Genomic DNA, 26,350 nt, shown 5'->3' on the forward strand with positions numbered 1-26,350 from the left:
GGAAAAAAAAAAAAAAAAAGAGAGAGAGAGAGAGAGAGAGAGAGAGAGAGAGAGAATAAATCCTCCTCTGTGAATTACAAAAAGAACATGTCTGAAAAGCAAGGTTTCAGCATCTCTTGTTTCCAGGAACACCACTTCCATTTTTTAACTTATAATTCTTTTTCAAGATTTGTCAAAGATAAAGTTGCCAAGGCCAAAAAAGTTTAAATATGGAACATTCCAAACCACATAGTTTGCAAATGTTTATGATTGAATTTAAGGTCAAGTTCCATATGCAAGTCAATTCAGATTGTAGAATACAGAGTAACACCTTCAGTTAGGAGCTATTTCTAGACCGAATCTTGAACCTTAACCAATGATTGTTATCTTGCCTAATCATTTGCAAATGAAAAGAGTGAAACAAATTAGCAAGAAGCATGCTATGAAAAACTAGTTAGCCTGAGTTTTGTTAATTATTCAAGATATTGAATTCTAGTATCTGATATCAAATCATTCTGAAATCACTTCTGATTTTATATGCAAAGGAATTGAATTCCTTGGAAGATGCACACCATGTCCATATTTAAGTATTAAATCCCTTATAATCTCTGCAAATTCTATATAAACAAAGATATATTCTACAACAAAGGCAGGCTTACTTGGGAGAGTTTACATTGCTTTCTTTATTCTTCAGTGATTCCAACTTATGTAAAAACCAAGAAGAATTAGGAAAAGGGAAAAACTAGAAGCACAACAGAAGCAAAAGTTCAGTAAAGACATGAGAGTGAAAAGAGAGTATAGCGTACCCTCTTGCAAGTTTCTTTTCAAGAACAAGTGAAAGAAGCTTGCTTCAGAGATCACCTTTGGTAATAAACTGCTTTGGAATTGGAGACATATATTTTCTTCACTGTTACTATGACACTGATCATGAGAAAACAAAACCATGTCCTTTGGTTTCCAATGTTTCTGAAGCATTTGAAAAAGAATCATAAAAATATATAAAAGGAGTAGTAAATGGGAAGAGAAAGTGACAGATAGATGGTGGGAATTGATGTTTAATTTATGGCAAAAAGCATACGTGGGAGTTATGGTTATGGTCTTATGGAATAGATATAATGATGAATTAATACCAATATAACTTAAATAATTGCTATTATTATAGTGTGAGGGGATATGATCAGATATGCTTAAGTAATCTGGATGTCGTAGGTAGTCTACATTATTATGTACTCTCTTTGGAATAAATTATTTGCAATTACTTTCTGAATATCACTATCATAAACTTCATAAGTTCACCTTTTTATATTAGAAATATAATATCGCTAATTACATCTTATATATATATATATAAACTTAAAATATGAGATAGAATAAATATACAAAATATTTCTTTCATTATAAAGTTATATAACACTTTTCAGCCATGTTCACAATCACATGATCAAATACAATAAAAAATGGACTTATCATTCCGAAGATTCTCTATAGCCTTTAACCTTTCTCTTTCTGTCTCTCTCCCTATCCTCCCACTTTCAAAAGTGTTTTTTAGATAATTCCATAATCCATAGGGTCAGCAGCATTATTCATAGTTATATTTGATTCCATTTATGCCACACAGTATATTATTCATGGTTCATATGCTGTGCCATGACATTATTTTGTTTCTTCTTAACAACTCCACTCACATAAATAAGAGACCCCATTTGCTTCCTCTCCCAACAACCGGTTTTATATTTATGAACTTATTGACCTTACTTTTTCTTAATATATTTTTCCTAGCTTGTTAGGTTATTCTCCCCCTAGATACATAGAATCTAAACCATGTCCTTATTACTAATCTTCTTTTAGCCACTCTTGATTTAAATAATGTTACATTGCAAGAATAAATTTGAACTCTAGAGTTGAACAAATTTAATTTGCACCAAGTCAAATTATTCCTGTAGGGACCATATTGACTGAATATATGTATATAGCCAAAGTGGATTTTGAACACGTATAGTACCATTCTTTCTGTTCAGTGAAAAAGATTATTAACAACTTGATCCAATTTCATATGATAGGATATATACATGGAAGTTATGTGGACACAAGGAACCCATCATAGGAAAGAGATTGGAGGGGCTTCAATGACCCTTGCTTGAGTCTCCATGATAACATTTACATTTTTATAAAGATTATATATAATGGGGATGGTCCATTATTCCACGCATGAAAAATTATAGAAGCATCATGGCCATGAGGTCCAATATTATTTGCTCTTTTTCAATATGGAAGCACACATCCTTGCTTTATTTATTTTTTGGACAGGCACTTTAATCTTATTTTCTATTTATACTTATTGTTTTTTCTTTTTTCCTTTTAAAATTCTAAAAATAAAAAACATTGAAATTGAGAGCAGAAAATAAAAACATAAACTAAAAATACCCTTATTTTCTCGTGCTATTTAGATGTAAAGAAAATAGAGAAAAAATAAGAAAAAAATTATAATTATATCAAATGATGAGTTGAAGTTGAGAATAAATTTAAAAAACAAAATTTTTAAACACGTTTTCTTCATATTTTCTTCTCAATAGAGGTAAAAAAAATTAATGGAAAAAATATCATGTTTTTACAATTGAAAATTTTCTTTTCTATCATTTTCTTTGGTAAATCAAATAGGGGGAAATTTTTTTTATCTATTTTATTTTTATTATATTTACTTTCTACTCATTTCCCATTGATCCAAATAATATGTAAATGAGAGTTGTGAATAAATTACCACTTAAAAAGATCATCAATGGAATCTACTTATCGAAGAGGAGTAGGCTGAAGTAATCCAAGCCAAGCCACGAAGGAGAAGTAATCACTCTTGTGAGGCAAGAAGCAAATGTTAAAGAGTAACTTTACCCAAATAAGCACTACTGAAGACCATCGTCAAGCGAGACAACGCGACATTATGAAAAAGATTAAGGATACAAGTTCTCAAATTCCAAGATGATTTTTGCATAATTAGTTTACTTTTATCACGAATTTAAAGGATTAAGTATAGAACATGTCAAGCTATATCTAACATGTCTACATTGAAGATACAAACATCATCTACACTAAATAATCCTATAACATCAAGTAGGGGTGTTGAATTAAAGTTGCTAGACGTTAGTATTGAAATTTATGAGAAAAGAGTAGAATTAAAAATAATATTATTTGTGAAGTTGTGTTATTACTTGATATAAGAATTAAGTTATATAAAGATATTATTAACTAATTTTATAAATATTTATTTATTAACTATTAATTATTACTAACTCGTAGTTACTTATTATGACTCTAACAATAAGTGCAACTTATTTTGTTTGGCCTTGTGTATCATTTTGAGTGTTTTGGACCATATATACGATATAGTAGATTTAATATGTCTTCATAAGTAGGGGTGACAATTGGGTGGGCAAGGGCAAATTTTTGTCCTATCTGATTCTACTCCATCCTACGATAATTTGCATCGACACGAGTAATAAAATGTTAAATTTTAATTCGTCTCTGTGGGTATTTGTCCTGTCTTTATCTGCCTCTATAATTATTAAAATTCAACAAATAAAATAAAATTTTAAAATTTACATAATCATCATTACATACATAACATAAATTAAAGTAAAAATTTAAATATGGTACAATATTATTAATTATTTTACTAATTATTTTATGTATATTACATATATTATATATTAAAAGTATATATATACCGAGACGGATTTAATCTAAATTCGACCCTACCCTACCCAAGAACCCGTTCTGTCAAAAATTCACATAGTCCGTCCTCGAACGGGTAAAAACAGAGTGGGTACTGGGTACCCATGGATTTGGGTAGTTGCTACCCCTACCCACAAGTTGGAGGATGGAACAAATTAAAAATATTCAGCTTGGATAAATTTGTATGGAATGCCTGAATTGGAAGAAGCTTAATAAAGATGTTTGCTAATTGACAGAAGGAAGGAACGAGAAGTAATTTCACTAAGTCTTTTCACAAACAAGGTGGCAGTCAACTTTCAGGTGTTTGATCTGCTCATAAAAAATAGGATTGGCAGCCATATGTAGTGCACTTTGGTTAATGCTGGTCTAGAATTTTTTAATAGAATTTCGTTGTAAGCATAGTCTAAACTGATAACTAACTCTCAATCAAAATTTAAATAAAGATTGTCACAAAATAAATCAAATAACCGGGAGTTTTAAATTTCGAATCGTTCTCCCTTGGAATTGTAATCAAGTGCTCAATTATTGGTTATGAGAAAATTGAGATTTTAGTTGAAATAAACAAGAAATGTAAATGGCAAAAAATTAAATGAGCATGTAAGGAATTAAACTAAAGGCAATCAAAACAAAGTAAAGAAAATTCAAATACTAAAAAGAGTCTTGGCAATGGTTGAGAGACAAGGTTTTCTATCCTAGTCATTGACCACAAACATGACAATTATGAAGAGTTAATCCTACTTAGTCAACCCTAATATCGAGGATAAGTCAAATAAGCATAATTGAATTCAATCCACAAATCCTAACCAACTCACTAATTAACTTAGTGAAAGACTAGCGTTAGTGGAAGCCAAATCAACTAACAATCTTAAATTACTAATATTGGACATCAATGACTCAAAGTCACCTAAGTCCTCAATCCCAAGTCAAGAGTGTGAAAAGTTACACTAAAACTAAAGAGGCATTTTATCAAATACTTGACATGCATAAAAGAAAAATCATGTTAAATTGCATTAATAATAAAATCTAAACTACCAATTACAAGAAGATAATAACAATAACTAAAACAAGCATCAAAGAAACATAAAATATCAAATTGCATTAAAAAGAATCAAAATTAATAAGGGTTCATGAAACTAAAAGTGGCAAAATTGAGAAATTAACAAAAAAAAATAAGAGAATCAAACTACAAGGGCATGAAAATATAAAGTAAACTACAATAGAACAAGATCAAAATCTGAAATTAAAGAAGAAATTAAGCTAAAAATCCTAAATTCTAGAGAGAAGATGGAGCTTCTCTCGCTAGAAAACTACCCTAAAACATGTTCATAAGCTACCCTAATAGCTCCCCCCTTCATCCTTTTTAAATTTGGTTTCAAATACTTCAAAAATGAATTAGATTGGGCCCAAGAAAGTCCTGAAATTGTGATCCACGTGTTCACTTAAGCAAAGTCACGTGTTTACAGTCGTGCATACACACAAGGCATGCGTACGCACAAATTTACGAATTTTCAAAATGTACGTACGCACAACTTGACATTCATGCGTACGCATGATTTGAAAAGCTCCAAACTCAATTTCTTCATGAATTCTCCACTTTTGCATGTTTTTTCTTCAATTTTTCGATCCATCCTTACCTATAAGCCTGAAATTACTCAACAAACACATCAAGACATCGAATGGGAATAAAGTGAATTAAATTTAGCAAATTAAAGGTCTAAAAAATATGTTTTCAATCTTAAGCACAATTTAAGAAAAATTTATAAAACCATACTATTTCAATGAATAAATATAAAAAAATTGATAAAATCTATTGATTTCAAGATAAAATAAACCATCAAATTGTGGTTATCAAAACCCATTTACATCCGATGAGTTTTACTCTAGGAGGGTAATCAACAATTACCCAAGTCTGATTTAATTCTAAAGCATCAATTTCTTCATTTATGGTTGTATGCTAATGAAAAATCTTATGAGCCTCTTAAAAAGTCTTTGGTTCCAATTCAAAATATAAAGACAAAATGAATTTACGATGGAAAGAAGACAAAGAATTTAAAAAAAGAATTAAAAAAATAGGAAAGAGTTTGAGTAGTAAGAGAAGAATTGCAAATATATTCAAAGAGATAGGTGGTGGAGGGCTGTCTGGAGATGCGGTAGAGAGAGAAGCGTTGAAGAACTCAGTTTTTGGTAAACAGATTTTTCTGGTTATGTTAAAATTTATTTTGAAAAATTCTGAATCACGGTCCAATAAGAAATAGTGAAGCTGGCCTAATGGTAAAAAAAATAAAAAAACAAAAAATAAAATTAAAGAAAAAATAAAAAATTAAATAGAGAAAAGCAATTAATAAGGTCAAAATTGACTTTATGAGGGTAATTAATCTCCCTAGGTTAAGTTTGACTAGTAAACAATAAATATTAACTTACTATTGGTTTATTTTTCTCACTAAAGACTTTTTTATCCATAAATTCACTTTTAGTGACAGTTTTACATGCGTCGAGAAAAACTCTAGTAACCGAATATTTTGGAATCAGTGGTCAAAATAATTTCTACCTAACTAAATGTGCCTCAAGATTTATATTAGTCATCCATTCATGATTCACTCTTTTAAGAATAAACTTATCCATAATTATTTCACCACACGGTAAAATTTACTCCGAACCAAATTTCTTACTAGTATTCCGCAAACAACTCCTAGAGACCCCAAATCTTTTTACTTTCCATCCAAGTAACTTGTCTCTCCTTCTCAGCCTCTGAGCTGAGACTATCTCAGTCTTTCACCCCATTCTGCTGTGTTTTTAACCTCGAGTAACTAACTGCGGTTAACTGTGGATAAGCTCGACACGCAAGCGCTAACCAAGCTTCCTCGTTTTCATGCCCCTTATTCATTGAAGCGCAACCCTTGACAACGAAAATTTCAGCCACTTTTATCATCATAAATTTAGCAAGACTTTGATTTTTTTATTTAAGGAAGCATTGGCCACAAAATTCACAAAAATACTTTACACATATTTACACTCTTTTGACCGAATTCTTGAGAGAGAAAGAAAGAAAACTTTTGCACCTATTCTCTACTCCCCAGCCCATATTTCAACTCTTTCTCCATTGTTCTTCATGTGTTTTTCAAGGACTCAAACCATACAAGTACAAACTGTTGCCCGTTTTTTGCTAATCCTTGTGTTTATACCGAAATTTTGGTTAGGTAAACTCTTGTTCTTTCTCCTTTCCTTTTCTATTTTTAAAACAGTAGCTATGATAAGTTTCTACTCTCTTCCATATATAGAGAACTTCTCTTGAAGCATCCATGGAGCACGCCTAAGGAATTACAGAGATTTGAGTTCAATGTGGTTAAATTTCGATATTTTGCGATACTTTTGGCCAAAAATGAAGCTACATCATCACTAGATGTGCTCCGGCCCTTGTGTGTATATTTTCTAGTGTGTGAAAGGTTTAATAACTGAATGACATAAGAGGTAAGGGTTAGCATTAGTTAGAGTATGTTTGTGCTTGTTTTCGGTGTTCATATGAGCCACTTTGTGGTAATTTTGTGCTTTATTCTTAATTCTGAAAATTCAGTGATGCTTCTCTATTTTTGGACTGTTATTTGAGTGATATATGAAGCTTATTTGTCTCTAAAAATTGTATGAAACCACTGAAATTATTTGGAGCACTTGGGGTTTAAATTTCAAGCCTTAAAAGTCACTAAAAGTGGATAAAAATAAAAAAAAGTTACACTCCTGAAAATTCAGTCACTGAATGATCATAAAAATCACATATATAAGGATTAAAAATAGGTTAGAAAACTGATTTTAATCCTATAAAAAAAAGGTTTAAAAGTAAAAGGGGTGTTATGGTCATTTTTGAATAAAAAGAGGGTTAAAAATATAATTTAATTGAAAGATAACTAAAATTCTAAACTTTGTGTCATCAAGGATAAATTATAATTACAATAAAGCTTCAAGTCTAAATAAAAGCTTTAACAAAAATTAGAAGTAAAACAGTAAAAAGCAGTAACTAGAATAAGTAAATAAATTAATAAAGAATAAAATGATCTTTTACGTTCCTAAAGGTAGAATTGGTATTAAGTAAAAATATTATAGATAATTTGGTCATAGAAAAATATTAGTATTAACCCGGTAATATTTTGACGCTAAATTAGGTTAAACAGTAAAATTAGAGTACTTAAGAATATATTAGTAATTTTAGGCATAAAGTCAAATTAAAAAATTATTAATTAACTTAATAAAGGGTAAGAAGGTCTTTTAGAAAAAAATATGAGGGTAAAATGGTGAAATAATAACACTAGTGGTGAAAGCATCACTAAAAGCCTAAAGAAAACTAGAAAAATGAAGTTAGGTACAAAAAGGGTAAAAATGAAAATGCACAAAAATATCAAGGGCAAAATGGTAAAATATGTGACAAGGCTGAGATATTTTAAGAAATAGTCGAGCATAAGTTTTTATAAAAGAAGGGAGGAGAAGTCCCTTAAAAATAAATTCTGTTGAGATGTGTCGCGGAAAAAGAAACTGTAAACTCCAAGGTGCTTGAAGTTGTTTGGAGAAGGGCATTACTCACTGACTACTAAAACCATATTTTCCTTTTGTGCGTATATTATGACGTCAAGTTTTGCGACGATTGCCTGTTGTTACAGACTAGTGGTATGCATAACTACATCGACACGTATGCACGGACGGACACAATTGGAAAACCATATCTAGGACTAGTTCTTAGGTAACGTTGGGTTGCAGGTAATCAACCGACGCATGAACTCATGACCTGCATAGGACCAGGCATGCATCATACTTGGTTGCTACATTTATCTGTGATTGTGATTTAACTCTACTTCCTGTACTTTGTGTTTGTTTACTATTCTGCTATATACTTGTGCTTGTACTTGTTTGTGTGACTTGCCAACCTAACTGCGCGAAGTTTTAGACTTAGGCTATGAAATCTCTTAAGATTCCTGTGTAGTACCCTGCTGGGAACCTTAGGTTCTTACCCCCTTACTTCTCCATTTCGCAGATACAAACCAATGAGATCTTCTTTGAGTCTCCAACCTTGGGACTAGCGAGTAGCAGTAGCATTACCGGAGGGTCAAAACGACTTCTTTTACTTCTACACAGCACTGTCGTGATTCTTTAGCTGCCAGGGATTAATGACTAGCAGTAGTTATAATAGTAGTAGTAGTAGTAGTCTTTGCCCTCGTTCTGTATAGACTTTTAAAGAGTTAGGTGCTTTGTAAATATCTATAAAAACAAGTTTGAACGGGTCCCAAACTAGGGTGACTCTTGTGAGTCGAAGTCTGTTAGTATAAATATGAAATCTATAAATATTTTTATGAAAAAGCAATGACGTAGTCCGGTGTGAACTATAATGTACTAAATGAGCCTTCAAATATATATTTATGATATTATTATATTTTCCGTATTTTCCATACTTTATGTACATATTATCTATTTAACTATTACCTATTTCGCTGTATATATATTTAATATACGATTTCAGCTAACACTACAGGCTCATATATATATTTAATACAAGATCTAGAGTCTCTAAAAAAAGTCGTGAAGTAGCGTCTGACAACTAGTATCAGTTATGATATATTAAAAGTTGGATCGTTACAAACGTGAGTTGGAGGAGAGGGATGGTAGTGGATGATGAGTCACAGAGGAAAAGTGTGTGTGACCCAATAGAGGGGACTTGGTTGGACTCCATCATTGGTGGAAGAGTGAGGAAATGAAGGAAAGGGGGAGCTGGGAATCGAGTTACATAGAGGAGACGAGAGATCATTTACATGATTAGATTGTGTGTGGTTTTGTATGAAATTTAATAAGGATTGAATGATATTAGGCGAATCTGTTGGATCAATAGAAGAGGGCCCAATAGAAATGGTAGGAGTAGTGTTTGTGACATATGGACTTGGTAAGATTTAGGGAGTGGGCCAGTGGATTGATTGTTTTTGGCCAAAGGAAATATGGGTTCATGAAAAATAACATTTTTAGATATCATTATTTTCTTTTTATTCAAAATGTAAACAATATACCCTTCAAAATTATTTTGATAACCAAGAAATATAGCTTTGTGTACTCTAGGATCAAATTTTGATCGATGACTTAAAAGAATTGAAACAAAACAAAGACCGGGCCTGATTCAATACTATGGGCCTGATTCAAGGCACCGGATTCGATGGTCCCAAAACGTTTGAATCATTAAATAGTCCCATAACAAAATATGTTTTTTAAGATTTTTTAATAACTATTAAATAGTCTCTTTTTAAATTTAATTACAAATTAACTCTATATATTTTATTTAATTATAAAAATGATTTTTTATTTTATAAATAATTAATTTATCATAAATCTATCATGTTTATTAACAATCAAGAACAAAAACAATAATGAATTCGATCTTTCATTGATCCTAATAAATTTTTTGGTTATTCCAATGGAATAAAAGATTAAATTTGATCCGTCACGTTTGTGAGGAATCACAAAATCGTGTTTCATTGAAAACCAATCGATTGAATTCTAATTCAATCGATTGAATTTTAGTTTATCACTAAACAATCAATTGAAAATTGCAAGAAAACATGGTTTTCGCATAAATCAATCGATTGGTCGTATTAACCAATCGATTGAACGATGAATTAAATGTAGATTTTATGTAATTCAATAGATTGTTTAAAATTTTCAATCGATTGAATTCTTCAAAACAATCGATTGGGTAGCACAATTCAATCGATTGCTTTTGTTACTCAATCTAATGGTTTTAAAAAAATTATCCTTATTGAACTATTTTACTTTTATTCCTTCAAAATATATCTTAATAAAAATATTTGTAACAATAATTTACATTCAATAAGAACATCTTAACGAGGTTACTATAAAAAAATGAATAGAAATTTTTTTATTTAACGAAATTGGCAAAAGAATTTTTTTAATAATAAACCTCTCTTTAAGAGTAATATTGGAATTTAAATTTATACACTAATTATCATTATATATTGCATATAAGCATCAAGAGTACATTATTAAAATAGTATGATAATAATTTAAAGAGAAAAATGATTCTTTGTACATTTAATTAAAATAAATTACCTTGTTTAAACTATAGTGTAAGTGGAGCCATTTTAATAATTTTACTATTGAGAGTGAGCAATTTTTTTTAAGTGAAGGAGTTACATCATTCTGTCATGGGTTAATGTAAAATTTACAGAACGTGAGTACGTAATTGAATATGTAGTTTTAGATTATAAAGATAGGGGTAAAATAAATAAAAAATATTGGACACCAAACTCTCTCTATTCCCATTAGATATTGTTATAGATAAGTATAGTTTCTTAAAATCTTGGGGTGTTCAGGCCACTACTCGCCCCCTCTAGGTCCGTCCCTGGTTGCTAGCTAATTAATGATAAAAAATAATAACATCTATTTACTTTTTAGTATTTCTCAATGTCTGTGAATTAATAAAAGATAAAAAAATATTTTTTCATTATACAATCAATTTCACAAATAAAGTATCGAAACGGATAATTGCAAAATTAGAGATTCTATTCACTGACCTCGATTTTGTAATCAAAATGATGGTTTATTTTCTGAACACTACAATGCAAAACTTGATTGGACCTTTGCTGATTGCTGCAACGATGATTAACGATGAAGAAATAGTAGATATTAAATATACGGATAAAAAATTTTAAAAAAATTGGATATTGAGTAGATGGATGTTCCAAAGAAAAATAATGAAATTTTTATAATAAAAAAAATATACACGATTTCAATAGTGGGATTGAATAATTGGTGATGGATTATTCACCGATTTATAATGTTAATATTAAGGAAAGGATAAGATTAGAGTATCTAAATCAAAATAAAACCGTAAAAATTGAAGATAGAATTTCAAAGATAAGATAGATGAATAACAAGATAATTTCTAAAAACGATAACAAGATTGAAATAGGCATAGTACACATTTCAATCGATTGGGTAGCATACTTCAATCGATTGAGTAACAAAAGCAATTGATTGAATTGTACTACCCAATCGATTGTTTTGAAGAATTTAATCGATTGAAAATTCTAAATAATCGATTGAATTACATAAAATCCACATTTAATTCATGGTTCAATCGATTGGTTAATATGACCAATCGATTGATTTATGCGAAAACCATGCTTCCTTGCAATTTTCAATCGATTGTTTAGCGATAAACTGAAATTCAATCAATTGAGTTAGAATTCAATCGATTGGTCTGATAGTCCAATCGATTGACTTTTAACGAAACACGATTTTGTAATTCCTCACAAACGTGACGGATCAAATTTAATCTTTTATTCGATTGAAATGACCAAAAAATTTATTAGGATCAATGGAAGATCGAATTCGTTATTGTTTTTGTTCTCGATTGTTAATAAATATGATAGATTTATGATAAATTAATTATTTATAAAATAAAAAATTATTTTTATAATTAAATAAAATATATGAGGTTAATTTGTAATTAAATTTAAAAAGGGACTATTTAGCAGTTATTAAAAAACCTTAAAAAATATGTTTTGTTATGGGACCATTTAATGGTCCAAACGTTCTGGAACCACCGAATCTGGTACCCTGATTCAGAGTATTAAAACTCTTCTTAAAGAGTTAAACAAAAGTTAACGTATTTCGAATTTTAGTACTCCTTAATTAAGAAGAGAGAGAAGAATCATCATTTAATTATTAAGAAAAGAAAAAAGAATTAGCATTAAATTATATTTGGGTTAAATTTTTTGTTTTAATTTAAATTTATTTATTTTTAAATTGATATTAAATTATTATAAAATTATGATAAAAATAAAAATTTAAAAGAATTAAAAAGATATAATACTCTTATTATTCTAAAATTTTTTTATTTAACCAAACATATTCATATTATTTTAAAATTAATACGAATAAATTTTTTAAAATTTTTAAATTTTAAATAAATATATTCATCTTATTTTAAATAAATGTTCTCGTATTATTTTTTTAAAACGGTTAAACATGATTTTTAAATATCTCAACAAAAGAGATAAATATGTGTAATCTTTCAAATTAATAATATTAGAGTGTATATATAAGTACATAATATCTGAAAAGATTAATAAATCTTACATAAAAAATATAGTTAGAGATATTTTTTGTTTAAGATAATAAAAATAATACGAATACGTTTTTATTTTATTAAATTAAATTATTAATTTAAATTATATCTATCTAAATTTTAAATAAAAAATTTTAAAAATTTAAAATTCAAATATGTGAATAAAATTAGATTAATAAAAAATAAAAATATACGAATACGATTTAAATTGTACAAAAATAGGAATAAGTTTGTTGGTGACCAAATTCATTTAAATAAATAATTAAAATAAATAAAATATAAAATTATTAATTAATTAGATTTTATTAACTCATTAAATAACTTATATACTGATAGAGCATATTAAATTTCTTATAATAATTATAATTATCATTTATTAAAAATATATTTTATAAGTTGTAATTAATAGGGCAATTTACTTATTTAAATTGTTTCTACCTCAATATTAAGCAAATACATTGTTTCAGAAATTGATACGTAAATACATTGAAACACATTTCTATATAAACCGTTACTGGCAGTAGCGGTTTACAAGAGAACAGAAACCGCTAGTACCAGCCGCTTTACATGGTTCCACGAGAGGTTCAGTGTGCTACCACCAGATGCGAACGAGGAGACAGTTCGCATCTACGCACGTGTCTACATCATGATGCTTTTATCTACTCAGTTATTTGGGGACAAGAGTGCGAATCGGGTACATATACGGTGGTTGTCATTTGTGGCGAACCTTAATGACATGTGGCGATATAGCTGGGGTTCGGCTGCTTGGCTTGGTTGTACCGATGTATGTGTCGGGTAGCGAACAGAAATGTGACTAACCTTGCGGGTCCCCTCCAGTTGCTACAGAGTTGGATATTCTGGCGTTTTCCCTCGTTGAGGCCGTCCGGGTTTGATGTTTTCTCTTTTCCACTGGCATCTAGGTATGGGTTATGTTGTTTTCAAAGCTTCAAAAATTTCTGTTGTGTTTTTTAAGTTTGTGTCTCATCTGCTTTACAATTAGGTGGTCTGCTTACTTACCTCCGAATGATGGCAAGGAACAGAGGGTCCTAAGTTATCGGCTTGCATTGGACCGCTCGTGATGTAAGTATTATACTTGTTATGGTTAAGTTTGAGGGTTGCTCTCGAGTCGTGACTACATATATACTTGTTATGGTAATGTCTGATGTATTTTGAATTTTCAGATTGTATGGGAGCTCTACTCCGCGCTTGATGTACTTGCATCTCCCTTGGTATTTTAGATTGTCTGACTCCATAACCCTGTACTCAACTCCACGCCAAATGCTGTAATCTTTTACGCTCAGCACAACTTCTTCCTTCTTACTCTGGAACGATTGGCCAATCTGAAATTCAGTCAAACCTGTCCCATCATGCATACCCTGCCCATCGAATGTTGCCTCTACATTCTGGTGTTGGCCGATGGCTTCCAAGTTCAAAGACGACAGGTGGGGAGGGTACTCTTGTGTTCCAGAACCGGAACCTCCATAGGCTGTACGTGTACCTCTTGGTATATCATCTTCACTGTCCCCACCAATATCGATCGGCTCTTCATCGAAATCATCATCACACAGCGCATTCTCAACTCGATCCGGTCCAACCTCAAACTCAACCTCAGGCACACAATGAGACACACTTGCATGAACAGCCCCAGCACGTTCAGGCTCGGGAGGTAGAACTACCGCTGCTACCACAGGCAGTGATGTCGAGGCACCACCGACTGTGGTCGACTAAGGACCCGGTGCCGATGCCTCGGAGCTATCCACACGATCTTCCAACCTCGCAAACAGCTCAGGTATCTTCACCTCCGGAAAACTACACCTGCAGTGAAACAAGACCTGCAGGTCTTTATCCGACCCTATCACAAAAGTCTCATATCTCACACCAGTTGACACAACGGTAATGGGAATCTTGTAAAACAACTTTTTTACCAGCTTCGTCCCACAGGTACCGAGCTTTTGTAGTATGCTGAGCTTAATCTCTACCAATGTACTCGAAGATCGGATACAAATACTAACCGGTTCTCTATCTGTGAATTTCACACCATGCCTTTTGCTCTTTTGAATTTTTCCAGAGCAGTGGACCAGAGCCACAAAACTATCCTCCCCATCCATTTGTGAATAACACTCTACATCTTCACATTTGGCCCCTCCATGGTTTATATAGGGAGCCCAATGAAACACAATAAACGTAAACCACTATGGGCACCAGCGGTTTACGCACGCAAACCAACCAACATAAACCGCTGCTGCCAGCAGCGGTTTATGAACAACCGTAAATACATATAATCCGAGGCTGGTACTAGCGGTTTCTGTTCTCTTGTATACCGCTACTGCCAGTAGCGGTTTATATAGAAATGTGTTTCAATGTATTTACGTATCAGTTTCTGAAATAATATATTTGCGTAATATTGAGGTTGGAACAATTTAAATAAGTAAATTGCGCTAATTAATATGTTTGTAATTTTTCAAAAAAAAAAGTATTAATTGTTTATTGATTTCATCAGTATGCATTAAATGTTAACCTAAATCAACGCAAAGTAAATTAAATTTTAAATTTTAATAGTGTTTTTTTTGTTAAAATTATATGGAGTTTTAAAACTCCAAACATCAAGAGAGTCATGTAACATCCACCAACAAAAATAATCAAACACTTTAAGATCAGTATAATTGGGCCTTTTATTAAATAAAATTTCAAAAGGAGTCTTAAAATTGAGAATAGAAGAAAGAACTCTATTAATTAAATAAATTATATCATGAACGGTATAAAACCAAAAATTAAATGGTAAATTAGATTAAAATATGAGAGCATTAGCAACATTTAAAATATATTGATGTTTATGTTTGGCTCTTTCATTTTATTCAGGAGTTTCAACATAATTTTTTTGATGAATTATGTCTTTTGATGAATAAAAATTATTTAATAAAAATTCAGGACCATTATCAAAACGAATGATTTTAATGTTTGAATTCAATTGAGTCTCTATTAAAGTAATGAAATTTTTAATGTGTTGATACACTTCATTTTTTTATTTTAATAAAATAATCCAAATAAAACAACTAACATATTAACAATGGTAAAAAAAATATTTATAATTATGAATTAAATTTTGACAAAAAAAAAAGTCCTAAATATTCAAATACAATAATTCAAACACAATACTTGCTTTATTATGACTAATAAAAAAAGAAATTTTTTTGTTTAGAAAAATAACGTACATCACAAACTTATCATGGTGTAAGGGAATAAAGGGATATTATTCTTACGTCGCTTTCCAGAAACATGGCTTAAGCAAAAATGCCACATGTTTGATGGAGTAATACTGGTAATTTGGGTGGAATTGATGGAGTGTGTTGGTAATGAATGATGAGTAGTAAAAATATGTTCAAAAACATACAAGTCTTTTCTTAATCTACCCAAATCAATTATTCTCAAGCTGTTCAATTCCTGCTAGATACAATGAAATTTGAAAAAAGTAAGTTCATATGGATGGTTGCAAGTGAGTTTGGAAATAGAAATTAAATTAAAATAAAATTGTGACAAGTATAAAATATTAAGAGAGAATTAAACATGCGAAAAATTTAGCAATACCTTTATAAAAAGCAATACTTGAAAACCATTTGAGATATGAATAATTATTGGTTTAATTCTGATGTAGGAAATAAAATAAGATAATTTTGAAGTAATGTGATCCTGAAATTATTATCCAGGTACCATTAAAATTAAAATGTGATGATGCTAAATTATTTAAAATGAAAAATATATAAGAAGAACATAATAAATGGACATCCAAGCTCAATTTGAGAGGAGGAGAATGACTTAGTCAGTTAGTCTCATCTCTATTTTCAAATTGTAGGCCTCAGATTTTTGCAAAAGGGCCAAAAGAGCATTGTATTGAGTTTGGAATAAACCTAGACCAAGTTCTGGAGATACCTTCCGAAATAGAGCAGCACTTTCTCTTTTCCCTTGGCTACTCAAAGATGAAGAGGCAGCGATACTATTCACAGTGGCGCCGGCACGGTCAGGGAGGCGCAGTCGTCCAGGACCGTGGATGTCACGGCGGGTAACCATGTTTCGCGTAGCATACATCCATGGTATGGCCAGTACGTCCGCAATGGGTGTACATCTTGAAGTTGCTGCCGCCGCGTCCAGCGCCAGTGAAATTGGAGCCGCGACCACGGCCAGACGAAGGCCGGCAATTCTTAGTGGCAATGGCAAGAATCTTTGGTTCATCGAGAAGACCAGCAGTGGTTTGAAGGCACCGAAAATCGTTCGTCAAGCCCTTTCAAAAATCTGATAATGAAGTCTTAAATGCAGTAAATTTTTGCTGGGCAAGTACAAACAGAAAGTGGTCTCGAGTTTTCTAGTTCCTCCCATAATATTTTTAGAGCAGTAAAAAAGTCAATGACAGATAGAAATTCCTGTTTCAAGGAGTAAATTTCTTTTTGCAGTTCGGCAATGTGCAGAAGATCAGACTGAGAAAAACAGTCACAGAGATCTTCCCAAACATATGAAATAGTAGGAATATAGATCACACTCTGAGTTGTTGAGGGTAATAAAGAATGGAAGAGCCATGAAAGGACTAAGTTGTTGCATCCTTTCCAAGTTGAGAAAAGAGGATCGTCAGAAGATGGAGGTGCAATAGTGCTAGTGAGAAAACCATGTTTGTTCTTAGAAATGATAGCCATGGAAAATGACCGGAACCAAGAATGATAATTGTTGTTATTAAAGACAGGTGAGACAAGAACTGATGTTGGAATTCTCTAATAGATGTATATAATAAGGACTGGATAGATTTTGAAAAGGGTTTTGATTTGCATCATCTATAGAAAAGGATGAGGGAGAGGGAGAGAGAGAGGGAGATGGTTAGTTATTGGAAAAAGAGTAGAATTAGCAATAATATTATTTGTGAAGTTGTGTTATTACTTGATATAGGAACTAAGCTGTATAAAGATATTACTAACTAATTTCATAAATATTCATCTATTAACTACTACTACTAGCTCCCAACTACTCATTATGACTCTAATAATAAAAAATGTAACTTATTTTGTTTGGGTTTGTGTATTATTTTGAGTGTTTTGGACTATAGAATATAGTAGGTTTAATAGTTAGAAATGTCTAAAATCTTTATGCCATGTCTCAATGAATTAAGAAAACTTCAAATAGAAACTTAAGCGGACAAAAAGAGAGGTACATAAGTTTTTTTTTTTGTTTTTCCACGACATTTTTTATAGAGTAGGTCAACGACTATATTGATACAAATTAGTTGAAAGAAGCAAATAAATGGTTATAGTGCTCTTTCATATAAGCTTTTTTAGATGTGTGTGTTTCTCTTTTTATTGGTATTATGTTAAATTTTTTTTTCTTTTGAGGTCAATAGAGATTTAATATATTGTCATAAAATTAAAAAATTTAAACAGATAAAAAGATACGCATAGTAATTGTGTTGAAAGTAAATAATAGGGGAAAAAATTCTAAGATAATACATTAGCGGTGATGACAAGCTTAAAATAGGCTATTATTAGACTTGGTTTTAGCATTGGAAGCAATAGGAGCCATCTTCCTCTACCGCTACGTAGAGAGCAACCATTGTATCATTACAAATATAATAATAACAACATTATGACTCATATATATAGAAGCCTAATTTATTTTCTAAGAAGCAAAGTTTAGCATTTTACAACTTTTGTAATATCAAATGTGCCCCGTGCTCAGGCTGAAGTGTAATAATAAAGGATGGAGAATGAGTATAAGATGGAGACAATGTAAAGGAGAAACGTTGCAAGATCATGGACACAGCTATCTTTGCCTCTAACAATCCAAAGTTTTGCCCTATGCAGAGTCGAGGACCCCATCCAAATGGCATGTATGAAATTTTCCCATTTGTTGCCTTTGATACTCCTTCAGCAAACCTCTCTGGCTTGAACTCCTTGGCATCATCTCCCCAAAATTCCTTTTCCTGGTGTAGCATTGATATAGGCACTATAAGTTCCACCCCTGCAGGAATTATGAGGTCTCCAAGTTTTGCATCTTTGCGTAGAAATCGCGCGAACATGACCACCGGTGGATATAGCCTAAGGCTCTCCTGTAGAATCATTGGCACCTGATTCATAGAAAAAGTAACAATATCATGTCAGCAAAAATAACTAATTTTTACGGGTGAATTGTGTAAAATATTTTACAATGTGAATACGTGAAATTCAAACTTACAATCTTTAGTTGACCTATCTTGTCGTAGTCTGGTTTTTCGTTTCCAAACACTTTAAAAACTTCCTCCCTTGCCTTTTCTTGCCAATCAGGATGCTTGCTTAGCAGCAACATGGTCCACACTAGCAATTCTGCATTGGCTTCCTGTCCAGCTAAGTAAAACAGTTTGACCTCTTCCACTACTTCTCTTAAACTCATTCCTGCGCCCTTATTTTTCTCAGATTCCTTGTAATTTGATTCCAAAAGTATCCCCAACAAGTCATTGTTTGTGGCCTCCCCTGCTTTTATTAATTTCAATCTTCGGTTAATGATATTCATTAGCGATCCTCGTATTTCCTTGTCAATAGCTTTCATCCTTCGGTTGGTACGAGTCGGTAGAAATCTACAAAATAAGCACAAGTGCGGTCATAACTGATTAGACTCTCTCACTTTTTTACTTTACCAACTTTTTCACTTTAGAGGAACCTGATCCGGTGTGGCCACCCATACCTGTACCCTGGAAGGAAAGCGAATTTAAAGAGTGTCATTGTGAGTTGAAGCATCTCTCTTTGAAGTTGGAAGACTCTCTTTCCTTCTTCGAAGCTACTTCCAAAGCCGGCGCGAGCGAGGACATCGCTCGACACGTTTTGTATGGAAGGCCATACATCCATCTCACATGGTCCATCAGAAGAAGCTAATACATTCTCCCATTTGCTTATCATGTCATCGCAACACTCAACAAATATTGGTATCAAGACCTACAGAAAATTTCCAGATTATTAAACACCATGAGTAGTTCACAACTTGAACCTGTTTGCTTGTCGAACACGTAACTTTATAGGTTCATGTCAGGTAATCATGTTTGATATTTATGGAGACTATTTTGACATATCAAAATCTAAAGGAACTAAAATGAGGTTATGTTTGTTTATTGTCTTGTAACAATGAAAACAAAAACACACATGGAGGATATAGATGCACGTAAATATATGTAGTCTATTTGATAGTGAGAAAATGAGATTGTGTTATATAATGAGTTAGGATTATCTTGGATGAGTTTAGAAAAGTAAATTCGAATGTCCAATATGATTTATGTGATTTGTTAAACATGAGACTAATTAAATACAAATTATTATAGTTTCAGTTGGCTTTTTGGATTAATTGGATGAGCATTGGATTGGTTCAAATTTAAAGTACCTTTACCTAGTTAAAAAAATACATAAGGTGTCCATTTGTAGGTGTTTTTTCATTTAATAAAAGAAGAGCAAACTATCAAAATTATATTAAAAAAAAACTCAAAAGAAAAGTATGACAAAAAATAAGGGGTCTCTAAAAATATCAAACATTTCATATTTGATTAAAAAAAATCCAACTATCAAATAACTTTTTTTTGTTGATAAAAATATTAATGTGGCAAATACGAGTGACACACTGTATTTTTTAATTCGACAGATTAAGAATTAATTTATTATGAATTTATATGTACAAGATTAGATTCGAATCTCCGACAATAAATTAGCGAGCTAAACGCTATATTGTCACTATTTTCTTTCTTCACTCTTTTGAAGTTTTTCTTTAGTTAATAGAATATTTTGGATATTAATTATAGGTAGCTACTCCAATAAAAATTTTATGGTTGTCATTATACGAAAATATTTTATTTTGATCATTAAATAATAAATTATAAGACTTAATTTTTATATATTATAAAAGTGTTATCTTTATTTAAAGTGTAGTTAAACAAATAAATTATATTTTTAAATAAAGAGATCATCATAAAAAAAAATTTTGGTATAGTTGCCTTAATTATATAGCAAAAGGAAAGAGAAAAGAATAGAAAACTGACCTTCAATTTCTCAACATTGAATGCTGGACTTACGATCTTCCTGTGTTTAGCCCACTTGTCACCATCATAATTTGCAAAGCCCGAAGCAAGAAGCTTGAAAAGTGGACTTGTATCAGGCTTTTGAAATTCATACACTTTGTTGGTAATTTCCTTTATTTTGTCTGGATCCAAGATGAATAGCCTTGGTGTTGGACCAAGCCACATAAATGAACTCTTCCCTGTATAAGTAATTACTTTAATGCCGTTAACATGATTTACAATGGAAAAATATTCTTAAGATAATTAAATAACACCTATTTTTCTAAGATAAATCATATGAATGTCTCAATTTAAAACGCGATCTTCGGAATTACAGTTTCACAATAAAAATTATCAGACAATTATTAAGTTGTCAAAAATACCTCCGATTTTTATTAATTTTCTACTTTTGCAATGTTACAATTCTTTAAATCATACCTTTATTATTTAATTGAGCGAATAAAATAGTTATAAGAGGACAATTTTTATTACCATTAAAGATAATTTTATAAATTGTTTTTAAAGTTTTGTAACATTAATACATTTTAATAATTTTGCTTAATCTATGTGAAAAATTAAAAAAAGAGAAATGAAGAAAAAATGGGGAAAATAGCATTTTTCTTTATCAGTGTGATATTCTAATCCTTAAAGTTTAAAGCCTAGTTTCAACTCATATCATCTCAGGCATTGTAAATAATATAGTAAAAAGAATCTAGAACTCCATTCAACAAATATACTAAACAACTAAACCAAAACCAACAAAGAAGGTATTACATTACAGTTATATTCTCTCATACATATTGTAATTGTACAAAGAATTTAGTGAGAGTAAAGATTATTGATCAAGTATGTGCATCAGTGTAACTAAGTATTCTTTAAAATTCAGCTTTTGATTAGTTTTTAGAGAAGAGAGAAAATAAAAAGTAAATAACTTTCTTAATTTTTTGCACAATTATTATTGTAAAAATAGATATTTAAATTAATTAAATAATAATGAATTTTTAAAATACTGATTAAAGACTGAAATTTAAGGATAAATAGCTTTTTTTTCACATATATACTTGAGTATTGTTGCATAATATTGAATTTGAGTGACTAACCGTATTTAGCAACGGTGTGGACAACATAGGGCAAAACTCGAGGAGCAATCTCGTTGGAATGAGGATCCATGGGTTTGGATTTAACTTGTTTAATCATTTTAATCATATCTCTAATGTCTCCAACCAAAGGGCGGTATGAATTTCCCTTAATGCCCTGCTGCCTTAGACGCCTCTCTATGCTCTTTGGTTTCAGCCACACCCACTTGAGTGCACTCCACAACCACCATATCAGTAGTCCCACACCGATCACGGTGCTCATAGTGCCCAAATTCATTGTTGATAATAGTGGCAGCCCCTCCATTATGATCTACTCTAACTCACTCTCACTTAGTTCCACACCATATTATAGATCGGCAAAGATTACTGGAAACCAAATTGCAAATAAAGAAAAGATGGGGAAAAGCGTTTCCCACGAGAGCCACGCAAGTTAGTATTATATTTTGTGAAAACTAGTACGTGCGGACCACGGGGGCAGATTACTCATTTTTATAATCATGTAAAATATTTTAATACAATAACATTTTATTTTTGGAACGGTATGTTTTAGTATTACTGTTAGAGATGACAATGCCACCTGAACTCGCGGGTACTCATTCTGTCCCTATCTGCTCGGGGTGGGTAATTACCCGCTCCGTACCGGGGCGGGTTCTTGAGAGAGGCGGAGAGGGATTGGGTTTAGGTAATATCCGTCCCTACCCGTCCCGCTATATATATAATATATATGATTTTAATATATAATATGTATAATATATATAAAATAATTAGTAAATGATTAATAATATTGTATCATATTTAAATTTTTACTTTAATTTATGTTATGTATGTGATGATAGTTATATAAATTTTGAAATTTAATTTTATTTATTGGATTTTAATAATTATAGGGGCGGACAGGTTAAGGTTCAATATTTTACTATCTGCGGATAGAAACGGGGCGGGTTCTATGCGAGTTGTTGTACAACGAGACGAAATCAGACAAAGCAAAAACATGTCCCTACCCGCCCCGTTGCCACCCTAATTACTGTATTAGTAATAAAATGTTTAAATGAAAACAGGAAAAATTAACAACATAAATATAATAAGACTATATGAGTGTCCTCTTGGAATAATTTATAATAAGTTCTTCCGAATGATTTTTGAGTAGTAATAACAAAATATTATCATTTTCTTCTCAAGAAATCTTTTAATATTTACATTGCATATTGTCTATAGAAGGCACCCAAAAAAAATACATATTGTCCATAAAAATTGAGGTAGAAATTTGGTGCAGTCGACTTTACATGAAGTTGATATCTGAGAGCCGTTAGATAATTTAATTGATTTGACTAAATTTTAATCTAACGACTCTTAGATATCAACTTCACGTAAAATTGACTTCACCTGAGTTCACCATAAATTAAATAGGTGTTTATAAATTATAATATTATTCGTTTATAAAAAAGGCATGACAACATACGTTTTCCATATTATTACAACACATCTTAATCTATTAATGCGTTGTTGTAAAGAATTACTTTATTTTCAATATTTCTAAAATTATTTATCTTTTAAATTGTATGTTATGACTTATGACCCTGTAGATCCCGGATTATTTCGAAAATCATATTATTTTATCTTTTAATATTCACTTGACGACTCCTCCAATGCAGTGATTGTATGTCTAGAGTCTAGTCCTTCAGGTTTTAGAAAGTTTTTATTTTCTCTATTTTTTAAAACACCTTACCTTATTTTTTTAAATTTATTTTATGACTAGTATAATAACTGCACGCAGCTGTAGAAAGCATGTTTGGTTTTCTATACTTCTAAGAAATCTTATTATATGGTTTATTAATAAAAACCTTACTCTATTTCTTAACATTTATTTTATTTCATGTACTAACTTCATGGGCTTGTAAAGCGAATTTTTATTTTTATTTCATGTGACTGGGTTAGTGCTTATTAGTGGATTTGGGTTTTTATAATTACTACATTTGGAAACTTTTTTTTTTCATAAGCGTAATTATGCATGTGAAAATGGGTTAGTGCTTAGTGGGTTTGGGTATTTATAAGTAAGGAACATTTACACAACCGGGCCCAATATATTTAAACTAAAAGTAATTACGAACTATTTAAACCTATAAAGCATAGACACTTCGCTGAGTTGCCGTGTCCAAGTGTTGAACACATTTTAGACACGACAACACTCGTCTGACACACGTGTCTACTGTGTCTAAACCGTATCTTAATAAAAAATAAAAAATTATTTACCGGACACGCTTAGACACGCTTAAATACCATCACGCGGACACGTGATGGTATTTAAACGTGTCCGCGTGTCTAATCTTATTCTTAACATATATTCTTGAAATAAATTTAAATATAGTATAAATTATTATTTATTAAAATAAAAAATATTTTAAATACTTGATATAATTAAAATAAGACATTAAAAATAATTACAAAATTTAATTTATATTTTAATATCAATAAAATATCAAAATATCATTACGATTTATCTAAAAAATACTTTATATTTTATATGTATGTGTCCTCATGTCTTACAAGATTTTAAAATTCACGTGTCGGCATATCCCGTGTCGTGTGTGTCGGCGTGTTCCGTGTCCGTGTCAGTGTCTGTGCATCATACATTTAAACAAAGTTGGATTACTCCCGTGTTAATATATTAGTCGAATTTCATTTTGTGTATACACTCGCCAATAACAAATTCTTAAATAGAATTTTGATCTACAACGAATTAATACTTAACTCAAAGAATTGAGAGATACTGTAAAAAAAAAAATATGAACTAATTATATTTTATACACAAATGTTTTGTATTTTATGTATTTATTTATAATTTTAAATTTCCAGTTAAATCACTATTAAACTGGTCAAATTTCTAAATTCGTAAACCGATTTAAATGGTTCGATGTACAATTCAGTTTTTGAAATCTCTGTTTTTATAGATGTATTATTTATATTATTTATTAATTATTTGTTTATAATTTATTAACTTCTGAGTAACATAACAAGTCGATGTACAGTTGGATTCCCTTAAGTAATTATATATATAAACTAGTAATAATTATTTAATTGATTTAAAAAATAAATATAATATAAAATATATATGTACTAATATTGTAATAATTTTTAAAATTTTTGAGCTGCTACAGAAATATTTAATTTAAAACTTTGTATATATAACAATTCCTGATAACATGTTAAAAATAAATAAAATCTTGATCAAGTTAATATTGTCGGTATTTAGTTCAAAAATAAAATCTTTAATGACCACTTGGCTATAGTAAAATCAGACGGAATAACGGAATATAATTATAATAAGATATTATAAAAATTAAATAATTAAGTAAATAACTAATTAAGAAATAAATTAACAATAAAATAAAAACAAATTATTTGAAATTCTCTTTTTAAAAGAAAAAAGATCAATAGCTAAATAATTTTCAAGTTAAATCCATTTTGAATGAATATATTAGGAGAGAAGTCCATGGACAAGAATAAACATCGGATAGACTCATAGATGTATGTGAACCTCCAAAATTTCATCGAAGAAGTTGCAGCAGCTCCGTGCCACCTTCCCCCTTCCCTCGTCATCTTCCTCCTTTGTCGTCACCTTAAAGAATCTTAATTTTTTTTTTAAAATTTTAACTGAAAACGTTGAGGCCTCTGTTTTTTTTCTTATAAAATCTCAATGAATGTTTTATCTGGTACATTAAATGGCGATGCCGCTGAGAGTAGAATTGTTAGAATTATGTTGTTTTTTATTTTTTATTCCGGCTTTATTGTGGAGTTTTGTTGTAGAGAAGCATTTCACTGTTTTCCTCGTACGTATGATGAGGGGTCCCATTCCTGATTATGATGATGATACTGTTGCGAGGAAGGGGAAGGTTGTCACAACCAGTCAACCACCGAGGGGTGGTCGGAACTGCTCCGCTGTACCACCACAAAACCACCGCCTATCCTTCTGAACGAGCTCATAGAGGAAATCCTGCTGAGGATTCCGGCAAGTTCTCTTGTTCGATAGGGATTCAGATGATGAGTGCTTTGTGTTTCCCCATTTGAGTATCTTGATGGGTTGTCTTGCTGTTTGTTATGAGACCAAGAAAACTCATTGGACTCTGGTTGATGAAGAATATGGAGTTTCTCAATCTTGGACTAAATTGGCAATAGTCCCCCACCACCCGCTGGTGGTTATTCCTCGTTTAAGTAGTGTATTACGGCCTATGTACATGTTGAAAAATGATGTTCTACTGGCGAAATCTCCTAGTGGCAAGTTAGTTTTATGTAACTTAAATGATGGCAGAATAGATTTTCCTAATATTGACAGCTCCAGTGATGGTATGACCAAACACTGTCCTTTGTCTCGGAGTTCAGACTCAACTC

At 31.0% G+C, this 26,350-nt stretch overlaps 3 protein-coding genes across 5 annotated transcripts in view; all 3 read right to left on the minus strand.

Annotated features, from left to right (window-relative positions):
* Positions 1 to 966, minus strand: part of LOC107457922 (zinc finger protein 4) — a 2,231-nt gene extending 1,265 nt beyond the window's left edge. The window contains 2 exon segments of the mRNA XM_052252074.1: positions 639 to 682; positions 786 to 966. The gene's annotated coding sequence lies outside the window, so the exon portion shown is untranslated.
* Positions 967 to 5,024: 4,058 nt separating this feature from the next.
* On the minus strand, positions 5,025 to 17,627 carry LOC127740680 (uncharacterized). 3 transcript variants are annotated; one of them, XM_052252076.1, is made up of 4 exons: positions 16,748 to 17,627; positions 16,081 to 16,261; positions 11,262 to 11,337; positions 5,025 to 5,347 (listed from the first exon to the last, which is right to left on the minus strand). In XM_052252076.1, the coding sequence occupies exons 1-3, from the start codon at positions 17,045 to 17,047 to the stop codon at positions 11,288 to 11,290; spliced, it is 531 nt and encodes a 176-aa protein (XP_052108036.1). In that variant the 5' UTR covers positions 17,048 to 17,627; the 3' UTR covers positions 5,025 to 5,347; positions 11,262 to 11,287. The 3 variants fall into 3 exon arrangements, 2 of the variants coding, with proteins under 2 accessions (XP_052108036.1, XP_052108035.1); XM_052252075.1 differs by having other exon boundaries at positions 16,081 to 16,264; XR_008001461.1 differs by lacking the exon at positions 16,081 to 16,261.
* Positions 17,628 to 18,311: 684 nt separating this feature from the next.
* LOC107457921 (cytochrome P450 716A67) lies at positions 18,312 to 22,362 on the minus strand. The gene is made up of 5 exons (XM_016076107.3): positions 21,968 to 22,362; positions 20,850 to 21,067; positions 19,514 to 19,761; positions 19,028 to 19,406; positions 18,312 to 18,920 (listed from the first exon to the last, which is right to left on the minus strand). Exons 1-5 carry the CDS (start codon positions 22,266 to 22,268, stop codon positions 18,495 to 18,497), a joined length of 1,572 nt encoding a protein of 523 aa, XP_015931593.1. The 5' UTR covers positions 22,269 to 22,362; the 3' UTR covers positions 18,312 to 18,494.
* Between the last annotated feature and the right edge of the window lie 3,988 nt (positions 22,363 to 26,350).

The sequence above is a fragment of the Arachis duranensis genome, chromosome 7, assembly GCF_000817695.3.
Source record: "Arachis duranensis cultivar V14167 chromosome 7, aradu.V14167.gnm2.J7QH, whole genome shotgun sequence".
NCBI lineage: Eukaryota > Viridiplantae > Streptophyta > Magnoliopsida > Fabales > Fabaceae > Arachis > Arachis duranensis.

What these genes read in the sequence shown, in the direction of transcription:
- LOC127740680 (XM_052252075.1), bottom strand. Translation starts at nt 17,047, where the DNA reads ATGAACCAAAGATTCTTGCCATTGCCACTAAGAATTGCCGGCCTTCGT. An exon ending in GTGCTGCTCTATTTCGGAAG is followed by an intron (nt 16,265 to 16,747) that starts GTATCTCCAGAA and finishes CATTGTATCTAG; the next exon opens with CAGGAATTGAACAGCTTGAG. An exon ending in CCATGTTTCTGGAAAGCGAC is followed by an intron (nt 11,338 to 16,080) that starts GTAAGAATAATA and finishes TCATCGTTGCAG; the next exon opens with CAATCAGCAAAGGTCCAATC.
- LOC107457921 (XM_016076107.3), bottom strand. Translation starts at nt 22,268, where the DNA reads ATGGAGGGGCTGCCACTATTATCAACAATGAATTTGGGCACTATGAGC. An exon ending in CCACACCGTTGCTAAATACG is followed by an intron (nt 21,068 to 21,967) that starts GTTAGTCACTCA and finishes TTACTTATACAG; the next exon opens with GGAAGAGTTCATTTATGTGG. An exon ending in AGATAGGTCAACTAAAGATT is followed by an intron (nt 18,921 to 19,027) that starts GTAAGTTTGAAT and finishes TCTATGAATCAG; the next exon opens with GTGCCAATGATTCTACAGGA.